The sequence below is a fragment of the Amblyomma americanum genome, chromosome 1, assembly GCF_052857255.1.
Source record: "Amblyomma americanum isolate KBUSLIRL-KWMA chromosome 1, ASM5285725v1, whole genome shotgun sequence".
Classification (NCBI taxonomy): Eukaryota; Metazoa; Arthropoda; class Arachnida; order Ixodida; family Ixodidae; genus Amblyomma; species Amblyomma americanum.
In genome coordinates this window covers 165,036,124-165,048,340 of record NC_135497.1, presented here as the reverse complement: position 1 = coordinate 165,048,340, position 12,217 = coordinate 165,036,124, and the positions used below count along the sequence as shown (strand labels likewise).

At 45.9% G+C, this 12,217-nt stretch overlaps 1 protein-coding gene across 6 annotated transcripts in view; it reads left to right on the top strand.

The window, feature by feature from the left end:
• Pkn (serine/threonine-protein kinase N) overlaps positions 1 to 12,217 on the top strand; it is a 101,757-nt gene that overhangs the window by 17,537 nt on the left and 72,003 nt on the right. For all 6 annotated transcript variants that reach the window (XM_077647622.1, XM_077647624.1, XM_077647620.1 and 3 more), the window contains 2 exons: positions 531 to 685; positions 8,553 to 8,833. In XM_077647622.1, the coding sequence (XP_077503748.1) occupies positions 531 to 685; positions 8,553 to 8,833 (436 nt within the window). The remainder of the gene's footprint in view (positions 1 to 530; positions 686 to 8,552; positions 8,834 to 12,217) is intronic.

Sequence of the window (12,217 nt, the reverse complement as noted above, 5' to 3'; positions counted from 1 at the left end):
TTGGCCGGTCTGCTGTCAGCGTTCCGCAATTGCTAAACAAGGTTTCAAAATCCCGGCAGGGACTAGAGCATTATCTCAGTGACATTCTCGACATAGCACGTGGGAACGTTGCCACATAGCGACATATCAGCAGAGCTTGTATCGCATGGGTTTCTATGGGAGCTTGGACAGGACTGGCTAATGAAAATGTAGCAGCCAAGAAAACACAGCACCTGGGAACGTAACAGCAGGGTTCTGCTGTTTTCATATTCATTTTGCGACCTGAAATTCTTATTTACACACCTTAACAGAAGGTCTGTGAGTCTTTTCTCTAGGTATGGTGTTATGGCTTCACCGTAAGTGAGGTGATAAGTTCCACTCAGTGCTTGGGTTAGCACTGAATGTTTATACAGGTGCTGATAGCTAATGTGATATTTGCTGGCATGAAAAATGTTGGCACCAAAGTGACCTATTGCGCTTCTTTTTTTTATTGTTTATGGATGGTGGTTAGCAGCAACTTGAATGACCACCAAGTCATCTTATGTTTACAGGTAAAATACCCGAAGTCATGTCACCGGTAGAACTTCAGATAGAAGATCTCCGTCACCGGCTCAAGGTAGAGTGTGCTGTTGTAGAAGGAGCAAAGAATGTGCTCAAGTTGTGCCAAGCTGCAGGAAAAGTTACAGATCGCAAAGTCTTCCAAGAGGTGAGTAACCTCATCTTCTGCAAATGGAAACATTTAACTGTGTACCCTTGCTCAAGTATGTTGCCTCATAATAAGAAAGTGATACCTTGCATTTTGCAGTAATAATAGTTAGAAGAATTGCCTGCCAATTGAAGACTTGGTATTGTCACATAGTAGTGACTGCAATCCGGAGAGCAGAGAGATAGCGAAAATGGCATCTAAATAAACCTCTTTATTTGAGCTGACTTGCGCCCACAATGGACTGAATCACTCGGTGGTCGTTGAACAGAATACCTGCCACTCTCGGCCGTCTTAATTGAAGGCTGATAGTGAACTTTCGAGATAAAGCGTGCACAGTTACTACACTCAGGAACTATGTAGAATTGGCTCCGCCTGGATGCGATCAATCGAGATAAATCTGGTCACGTCTTGCATTGCAGACAAAGCGATAAAGCGGCATGCTGGCAGCATTGAAAAATGAACAAGCAAACACTGCAAAGATTCGCGACATTACTCCCCTCTAAAAGAAGCATTGAACCGATGCTTTAAAACACAAGGTGGCTAGAAACAAAACAAATTGTGAAAAATAAGCACAGAGTGTGGAAATACAGCGTCCTTAATTTTTAGCGCCCATAATAGGGCTTTAGACGGACGACATGGACAGCTTCTGATCGTATGTGGCATCGCAGGGATGCAGTCATTTAGTCAGTTCACCTAGCCGACTGAAGACCCTTGTATGGGCCGAAATAGCGGCGCAGAAGCTTTTCACTCAATCCGCGGCAGCAAGGAATGGGCGTCCAAACCCAGGCTCGGTCTCCTGGCTTGTATTCCGCGTTATGTCTTCCTATCTTGTAGTGTCTGGCGTCGGTCCGCTGCTGGTCTTTGATGCGTAATCGGGCAAGTCTTCGGGCTTCTTCTGCGCGTTGAAGGCAGGCGGCGCCATCGACATTTTCTTTGGTAACGTTGGGCAGCATGGAATCTAGCGTGGCCGTAGCCTCTCTGCCATGGATGGGCCTGAAACATGTCACCTGAGTGGTCTCCTGCACTGCAGTGTTGTAGGTGAAGACGACGTTAATGCAGGATGACATCCCAGGCCTTGTGTTCGGCATCAACATACATGGCGAGCATATCGGCGATGGTTTTGTTCAGGCGCTCGGTCAGCTCGTTGGTCTGCGTATGGTATGCAGTTGTCCTCTGGTGGCTGGTTTGTCTGGAACGCAGGATGCCTTGCCTCAGTTCCACAGTGAATGCTGTTCTTCTGTCCGTGATAAGCACATCGGGGGCGCCGTGTCGCAGAAGAATGCACTACATGAAAAATTTGGCAACTTCTGCTGCTGTTCCGTTCGGTAGGGCTTTTGCCTCGGCGTAGCGGGTTAGGTAGTCTGTCGCTATGATCCACTTTTTCCCAGACACGTGATTTCAGGAAAGGGCCAAGCAAGACCATGCCGATCTGCTGAAAGGGTCTTGAGGGGGGCTCAATAGGGTTCAGAAATCCTGCTGGATTGGTGGGAGGGGTCTTTTGTAGCTGACAATCTCTGCAGGTTTTCACATAATGAGCAACATCGGCAGACAGTCAGTGCCAGTAATACTTGTCTTGAATGTGGCGGAGGGTGCGAGAAAATCCTAGATGTCCAGCTTTTGGCTCGTCATGTGAAGCATGCACAACTTCTTCCTGAAGTCTTGCAGGTACTATAACAATGAGGAAGGCTGTTTTGTTCGTTGCAATGTTTTTCACGATGACATCATTTTGTACACAAAACAAAGACAATCCTCACTTGAATGAGGCAGGGGGTGAAAAAAAACCTTGCTTTCCAAGGGGTCCAAGCATTCCTGTTGTGCAAGAGAGCTGGAGCTGATGGCTCCTGGGAAGGCGTCCTCATTGTCGTCCGGCGGTGGCGCATCTACAGGGGCTCGTGACAGGTAGTCGGAGTGATTGCGTTAGGACTTGTAAACGATAGTGACATCGAACTCCGTCAAAACGTCAAACTCTACAGAGATTCCCGGCAGTATAAAAGGCAGGGTGGGGTTGGGGTATTGGTCATCTGCTTTTTGTGATAAGGAGATCTCCAGTCTGTTTGAAAATTGACTTCTCAGCATGCGTTACTTGTGAGTAGCCTTGCGACAGCCAGTCTACGAAGGCCACATTCAATACCAAACATTATACACTCACTGACTGTTTTTTCGGACTCCAAAAATTCGGACATGCTTGATTATTCGGACTTCTTCGCAACACTCCCACTCTCCCCATAGACCGTCGTGTATAACAACTGCCCAAATTTCGGACACCGTGCGACCTCTCGTTTGATTTTTCGGACACTCCTTGAGCCAGCTCAGTTGACAGCATTTGCCCTTACCAAATCTGGTCGATGCATGGTTCGACTCGCTGAATGCCATTTTTGTTTTGAACTGTGCCTCCTTGCTGCCCCCACGAGGTGGCGCTACTGCAAACGCGCGCCCATCATCGTTTCTGCGTGTTCTAGTTGTGGCTACAGCAGTTCCAGTCTCAGCTTAGTCTCCGAAGTGTCGATGCCAAGCCATCTCTAGGCATTCCAGCAGCCGATTTGTTTCTTTCTTCGTGTACAATGCTGCGAGTAGGCCACGTTTTTAGTTTGTGGGACTGGTTTCCGTGGGTGTTGGCCTTGTGTGCTCTGTTGAGGTTGCGATGATCCAACTCGGCACACGGAAACATTGCGTCAGGCGGATAATGCCGCTGACAATGCCAGCACAGTCTGCTCTGTGGAATGCTGGCAAGCGTGGTAAATACCACAATGACAATGGCGAAAAAGATCGCCATTGTTCAGCAAGTGCAGTGTGGCCGTTCTCAGTGCACAGTTGCCTTAGAATTTAATGTTTCGAAGCAGACTGTCTCGGATTACATGCAAAACAAGACGAAGATTCTTGGCGATGCGTCCAAGTTTTCTTCCAGTTTGGAAAGAAGTTTTACAGACAGCAGCCACCCTAAGCTCGAAGAAGTCCTCCACATGTGGTTGTGTCTTACGGTCGCGAAGCAGATTCCTGTATCTGGAGACCTTCTGAAGCAGAAGGCAGAGATGCTCGCTCTCCGGACGAAGATCGAGGGATTCGTGTTCAGTGATGGGTGGCTCCGCAATTTCTAGGAGATATTTGACCTCTCTCTCTAGAGAATGTGTGGCGAGAGTGGTGGCGTCGACCGGACCCTTGTTGCGAATTATCGCTCTGACACTTTGGAGTTGCAGTTGTGCCAGTTTTCGCCAGATGTGTTCAACTGCGACAATACAGCTCTTTTATAAGATGCTGTCCGAAAGGACCCTTGTTTTGTCTGGCCACGGCGGGAAGCATAGTATAGAGCGCGCCACGATAATGGTAGGCTGCACCATGTCGGGGTCGGACAAGCTTCTGCTTCTTGTCATTGGAAAATCCAAAAGCCCAAGACGTTTCAAGGGAGTGAAGTCGCTGCCGGTGTGGTACGAGGCCAACACAAAAGTGCTGATCACGCAGGAGCTCTTCAGCGACTACATTTGCAAACTTGACAGGAAATTCAAGTCGCAGAACCTGAATGTACTGCTCTTTGTGGATAACTGCGGTGCACATGGTCACATCCGTAATCTCGAGCGTTCTTCGAGACTTGCGCATTGGGGGCATTGCGATTCCGGACACCGTCTCGTTTGACAGTTTCTCAGGTGCTGACAGTGCTGTGCGGATATTCGGACCTTGTACATGCAGTGACTTTCATTTCAGCCACCTATAGTGACCACACGACACTCTCTCAGATTCAGGCTGATCTGATTGCATGTAAACAGAGCAGCATGCAACAGCATATTCGCGATTTCTTTAAGCCTATTGCCAGCCTGAGTAAGTACATGAAAATAAAGGTTTCTTGTTTTTTTTTTGTTAATCTGTTTTTTCGGACACCTGTTTATTCGGACTTTTCCACGGTTCCCGTGAGGTCCAAATAAACGGTTGGTGATTGTATACCCTTAGACAGATTTTTCTGACTATGCAGCATAAACTATGTGCACAATGCAACAGCTTCCATGCATGTTTATCATGCATTCATGGGCCAATCATGCAGGTCACTATGAGATTGTGTCAAATTTAGGCTTCTACTGCACATCCATAGAAAGTTGTCTGCTAAGATGTTATTTGGCATTGACTGCAGGCTTCGTTGACTGGCCATCTAGTGTAACTGAAAAAAAAAAAAAAACTTCACCACACACTGAAAATGAAATGTGCAGGGTTAGCTGGCATGTCCCCTCTCTTTCCATATGAAGTTCCTTGCCATATGTCAAAAAAGGATGTTGTACCTTTAGCTTGTTGAGCCAACCTCTCCAACTAGCTGCAAGCTCTGGTAATCTGGCATTCTTCTGAATTTGGGCAGCACAGGCTGAGCTTATGCTGCTGATGCATTGCAAGCCCAGGAAGCCTAGGGTTTCTGCAAGCTTGAGTGAGCGCCCTGAACCTTCTCTACATACCTGTTGCTGGCCCAGGCAACCTGGCATTTCTTTGAGCTTAGCTTAGCTGAGCATGCCAGCCCTTCACTGGTGATGTGTTGAAAACCCGAGTAGCTTGGCCAGGGTCCATGCAGGTCCTTAAAGGCCTTAAAAGCCTTGAACATAAAGTTTTCAAGGGCCTTGAGTGTCCTGGAGTTTCTGTGGGTCCTGAAAAACCCTTGCGTTTCATTAGAGGTGTACATCATTTTTTTTCTTTATGATAGGGGTAACATTAAGAGACTGGAAAAGAGCAGGAGTGGGTCAGGAAATAAATGCGAGTTCATGATATCTAAGCTGAATTCGAGGAGAAAAAATGGATGTGGACAGGGCGTATAATGTGAAGAGAAGATAACTAATGGTCCCTCAGGGTAACTGTATGGATTCAAAGAGTAGGAAAGCATAGCAGGGGGTGGCAGAGAGTCAGGTGGATGGATGAAATTAAGAAGTTTGTGGCGATAATGTGGCCACAGCTGGCACAGGGCAGGGTTAATTGGAGGGATGTGGGATAGGTCTTCTTCATGCATTTGAAATACCTTTTCCTGTGGAAGTCATCCACAAGTCGACATTGGCTGTTACAGATTGGTGGTGATGAAAAAAAGCAACCACGAAAGAACACTAGTGCCCACTTTTTTTGTGTGTGTGTAAAAATAAATTTGTTGTGGAGAATTTCACTGCTGGATCCAAGCAGGGGGTGAAATCTGTGCCATAGTCACTGAATAAACTGAGACTCAATACTGGGAATGAATGCATGTGCGCATATTTATGTGCTCCGTCGTCGTTGTAGTCTGTGATTTTCAGCCATTTGTGAGACGATTCAGGAAACATTCCTTTAATAAACGTCTCGTAGGGTAGAGTTCGTGATCATTGCTGCTGCTGCCTTTCGAGCTACTTCAGCTGCTATCCAAATTAATAAGAGTGAGTATAGCTCCTCGATCTGGCGATACACTATATGCAGTAATGTAAACAAACCCCCAGGAATATCGAGCGATTTTTTAAGTGCGCGAAAAACAGCAAACTTGGCTTGCCCAACTTTGAAATGGTGAAGCAAAATCCGCCTCTGTTCAATGATTGATTATGCACTCCTCAAGTTCTTCGTACAGAGAATTGTGGAGATTTAAACTGTTGTTCATTCTGAGCCAAGGGCATGGGAGCCTGTTGCAGGCCTGAATATTATTCAGCCTGAGTAAGCAATTCACTTTGGAAAATTTGAGAGGAATTTCTTGCATTCCACAGCGGATTGTGTGTGATGCTGTGAATACAGCAGATGGTACCCTTTCTGCAGATCACAAAGGAATTATGGCTGGCCGTCCGTGGCTTCAGCAAGGCACCATTTCTGTGCGCCATTACTGTGCACCATTACTGTGGAAGGTTGAAAAAAGCATGAGGCCGAAGGGGCCCGTGCATTTGCTAGTCCGAACTCAGCTCCACACCACTTTTGGACTGCGACTGACATGTTGCTAGTAATTATTTTGTTTTGAAAAGTAGCCTCGTTATTCCGACGCCAGTGTCCGTTCACCTCGTTAACATCCACATTCTACCAGCACGCCGATACTGCGTGCTCGTCACAGGCTTTTTAGTGTTTGTGCATTGTGCAATGGAGCGTCCTCGCATGGCTTCGCAACATTTTAGCATTTTTGGCAGTTCTTTCCTCTTTCGGGGCACGGGGAATTTTATAAATCAACCTTCGGACAATCCGGGCATTTCTTCCAGTTCCTTGAAATCCGAATGAATGAGGTTTTACTAGCTATCATGTTATTTGCAGTTGCCTGTCGTGCCACTCCATGGATTTCATTTTGTTACTCATTTAGCATGATCTCATTACATGTTGCATACTGTTGTGCTTCGTAATAAAGTAGTATACATTTAGTTGCACATCATGTTTTCTATATGTTGCTGAGTCTGTCTAGTTTTTATTCCAGTTGCAAAGACTATACACTCGACCATACACTCTTTTAAAAATAAGGGCAGCAACTTATGCGTGTTTCTTTTCCTGAAATATTTTTTTCTTACTGAACAGATATTCGATATTTGAAGGCAGTTTTTCTTCATATTCATATTCGATTTATAGTTGAAATTTTATTCACACACCCTTACTTGAAAATCCTTGAATTTCTGAGCTCGGGACCAGCATGAACCCTGTTGGCGTTCACTTTGAGATAAACTGAGCGTGACAAGCCATCACCACTGCCACATAAAAATGCTGCGAAGTACTTCGTTCTCTCTGTACTTCGTTGGACATGCTGATCACCATACCCGGCACCCAAAAAATTGAGTTAACTTTCTGTAGGGCACATTCGATGGTCAAATAAATCGCTGTGCTGCATAGTCTGTTTGCCATGCGATCTCGTAGCTCATACTGTGCTGTCTGCTGCACTGCCTGCAGCTGTCTTCTCTACAAGATGCCTTGCCTCAATTCATGGGCATATCGTGGAATCCTTAGGCTCCTTGGAGAAATTTTTAGTGCGCTTTTCCCCTACTCACTGATCTCGCCTGTCTGTCTGGGGATGCTGCTTGCCCGGGGCCTACAACACCTGCAATGGGAGGTGCTGGAGAGGTTTTCTTTTTTCTATTTTTAATAAGTTTTGAGTGTTCGCTGAAACACCTGGTGCATGGTCATCAACCCATTAATGCTATCGTGTCATACCCTTACGGCAGACCTTAAGTGTTGGGTCCAGCTTTAGTGTGCTAGCATTAACGCCCCCCCCCCCTAAAATTTTGCTCACCGATTTCGCCGATCTTTAAAGCCTGCTTGACCTTGAAACCCTAGCCATGAACCGAAACCGAAGTGCTAGTGCACTTAATTTGCATTCGGCATAACCACACTAAATCCTACGTCTTTTTGATTCCCTGAGCACCTATATTCATGTAGCAATGGAGTGAATTCGAGCCAGACAAGGTTTCATGCACCTTTTGAAAGGGCTCTCGGAAGCCAAAAAGATTGAGAGCCCCTGAGCTAGAAAGACAGATGAAGAAATTTGTGCCATGGCACATAGATTGATGGGGTGTTGTGTGGTATTAGGGTGTAAATTCCATGCTACGGAGCAACAGTGTCGTGCGACCAAAAAGTTCACCGCAGCTTTACCTGTAATAAAAAGATGTTTGGTTTGTCGACAAGACTATTAGAGTTTTTTAGATGTGCTGAACCGGGATAGTGCTGAAGTGTAGAAAAGAGGATACATATTGTATTTACTTGCGTAATGAAATACCCAAAATACCCTTTATTTGAACTGTCAAAATGTAATTTTTACTTTTTCTTGAGGGGGTGGGGGGGATTTTGGGGGTGGAGTGATAGGTTTGCATTTGCAATGGCAGTGTTTTGGCATAAAAATTTACTTTTTTATTCTTGGTTCTTGGAAAGCATCTTTTCTCGCATGAAATGCAACTTGTTCCTGTGTTTTGCCTCACTGTTTTATCCTCAGGCACAGAACAGCTTGGTTGAATCAAGTGAGAAGCTTGATCTGATTCGCCGATCACTGGAGCTGCGACGTGCAGAACTGTCACCGGGCAGCGCCAAGTGGCAATTGCTCAAGCGCGAGTTGGAGTCTAGCCAGTTGGTGAGCCCCTACTCGCCATCCATCGTGCCACATGGGCCCCGAGCGGAGCAGCCTGGCTCACTGGCATCTCCATTGAGTCCGCTGGCAGCCAGCCCTACCATTTCTCTCTCAAAGCCAGCTTCTGTCACTGGCCAGCTTCAAGTCAGGTGGGCCTCATCTCTCTAGCACCCTAAGATGTTATATACTATAGACCGTTGTCAGTTTAAAGTCTCTTGGAGTGCATGAAACGTTTGAATGAAGTTGTTTTTAATTATCCAGAAACAAAACAAAACAACTGGCTTTTAGCGTCCAGCTTAGTTTTATGATAATTACAAAAAACCCTTAATTCAAAAATGTGGTGGCAGCACTTTGGAGCTGCCATCATGGCACCTGAAGTTGGTGTTGAACATTTGATTGCTGCTACAGTGGGAGATCATGTGGACTCATTGCAGTCATGATCAATGCCAGTTGCCATGATTTCAGGCACGCATGTTTTGATATCCACAGAACTTGTTCATTTGGCTTTCTCAGTGTAACCCAATGGCTAGCAAAGCTCCTCGTAGCTCGCCATTGTGTTATACCCAAACATTCTTGGCATGTAAGAGATCGGCAGCTGAGATGGACTACATCGGGTTAGCGACGCTTCATGAACTGAAAATTCGCTTCCCAATTGGTTTGACAGGGCACAGTTCTGAAGAGCAAGCACAACATCTGGCTTTAAAGGAATTGGTGAGCAATGCATACCCAGATGGAAAATGTTCAAGTTGTTAATGGCAGAAGGCCCAGTTAGTCCCAGTTGGTTCCATTTAGGATTGATCAGAATCAGCTGGGGCCTTCCAAGTTTGTCTCAAACCATTTTAACTGGTTAGTATTTTCATCTGGGCTGTTGTGCAGGCAACGACTTGTGCTACTGACGAATGCACTTCAGCGCTGGATAAGATTGCTTTGCTTGCTGTGGTTTGGTTGCGGTGTAGTTAGTCACGAGTAAAAAATATTAGCACAAATCACTGGCGATTAAAATTTGTATATCTCACCATGCGGCGCTGCGGTTTGCAGACCTGCCTATCGGGCCGTCTCCATATTTGCAGCATAGGGGAGGACGGCAGGAAGTAAGCTTTATCAAGCATGCCATCGCCCGAGCGTCGAAGTGTGGCCGACCCTACGTGACTGTGCATGTGGCATTTATTTTGGCTCGGTTATCATGAGCAAAGATGGCTTCTTTTTTATTACTGTTTTTTTAATGACCGTGATGATGGTTTGTCAAAAGGAACTTGCGGGAATAATAGGTGATAGCACTGCCTTTAGCCAGTGTTACAACGCTTTGAAGGCGCTCATGGAAGGAGTCAAACAGCTGCTTGCAAGGTCAGGAAGAACCTGGAGCCTGCTCCATTCCTCTTGAACCGCCGCCCGAAGGATATCTGGTGATGACTCTTGCAGCTGCCTTTTAGCTAGTCTCTTTTTCATTAACCCCCATATACCGTAAAAACTGGAATATAGGTCGAACTTTTTTTCAAAAAACCATGGTGAAAAGTAGACCCCTGTCTTATATACCGGTCATTGGCGGAAAAACTACGGAAGTCTTGCAACAATGGGTGGCTGAAGTCAACGGCCTCCATCACCATCGCCATCAGCAGCAGTGCCGCCGTTTTGCGTTTTCGTAGGTCCAAAGCGGAAGACGACGGCAATTTACCGTCGCCTTCAAGAAAAACGAGATTGAGTATGCGGAAGCTCACGGCAACCTGGCCGCGCAGCGCGAATTTGGAGTATCCGAAAAGAGCATTCAGTACTGGCGGAGGCAGAAGCTGCGTATTACAACTTGCAGCAACCAGAAGAAAACAATTTCGTGGGTGGACCGCAGCGTATCCAGAATTGGAAGGAAAGGTTGCGCTGCGTGCAAGATCGCTGCCTGTGACTGCCGAATGCATCCGTGTGAATGCGGTAGAGATGCAGATCGCAGCGTATCCAGAACTGGAAGGAAAGGTCGTGCTGCGTGCAAGATCGCTGCCTGTGACTGCCATTCTGGGTGCGGCGATTCATGAAGAGAAAGGGCTTTGTTCTACGGCGCCGTACTTGCATGTGCCAGAAACAAACACGCGGGTCAATGGGTGCGCGATACTGTTAAAAAATTGGCCGGGTGTACATACAAGCAACATTAAAATGAAAGTAAATGCTGTAACCATGGTGCAACCTGTCGAGTCGAATTTGTTTTAAGGTAAGGTTGTCATTTGGTACTTTTTTTATTGAAAAAGATTTTTTTAATTTTTTCGGTACTTTTTTTATTGAAAAAAGATTTTTTTCATTTTTAGAATTGGTTAGCTAGGGGGTCGACCTATAGTCCGGTTTTTACAATATTTTCAATTATATTCAAATCTGCACCCTTGGGAGGCCTTGGCAGCTCCTGGATGCAGAGCTGTTCAAGCAGTTGCCAAGCGCATTGCGGCTGAGGCTGCTCGCAAAAATAACTGCCAAACAAGCAAAAAAAAAAAACTATCCTATTCTTCACCACTTGCCTGCGGGAGCAAGGCTGCGTTAAAAAGAAGAGAGAGGGCGAGACAGAAGAATAAATTTTGCTGGGTCGTGACAGTCCGCTGAACACCCGTAATACTGTAGAATGGGAATGACCCGGCACTCTCGTTATCAGCCTCTTCGTCACCCGCAGCGCCACGCGTTGTCATTCTGGTGCTCCGGTGTTCCGTCATGTGTGCTAATCTTTTTTACTCCTGAGTGTACCTGTGTTCGTACAGATAGCACTGACAACCCAGTACTGTCCTGCTCTTGGTTCCCCCAAGACTGCATCCCCCAAAGCATGTGCTTGACTTTGAAGTGTGTGCAGGCCAGAGGAGTGCTCCACTTACATGACACACTTTTTTTTCTTTCCTTGTTTGCGAGCAGTATGTACAATCTCTTGCAAAAGTTTACTCAACAGCACCGTTTATCCGAATGGCGCTGGGGGCTGTAAGCTTTTGCTACAGACAGTATCTGTGGCCACTATAAGTTGCCTTGAAACTTGACCATTTCCACTCTCTTGACATTTATAGTTGGCATTCTTCTCAGTAGTAGAAAAATGGTACTTCATTATCATAGTCCTTTTATATCAGATGCCCAAAGCAGCTATGTAGGCATGTGTGAATAGTGATTTCTTGGTTCAAAGCAAATTCAAGTCGAATAGTAATTTTCTTCAAATAATTTTGAAGCAATGTTTCGAATAGTTCTAGCACACAAAAAAGGTTTAACAGCCGAGTAGGCATTTTAAAAGTAATTTATTTTTCAAACACACAAGGCTATTACATGAAAAAAAAGTGAGAATGTATTGATTTTTATCACACTCACTGTAGCTCTGCTGATGTGCTGCAAAAGTGGCAATCGGAAATTGGTAAGTTGGCTTACTTGTGGAGCAGACATATTTGTGTGGTGTGAGACCTATCTCGGAACCCCCGAGTGCTTAGCTTAATTGTGATTGCGTCATTTCACAGCTATTGCTTTGAAGTGACAACTCCATGAACACCTGCTGGGTGTCGCAGTGCGCACCAAGCGCCACCCTGCATCAGGTG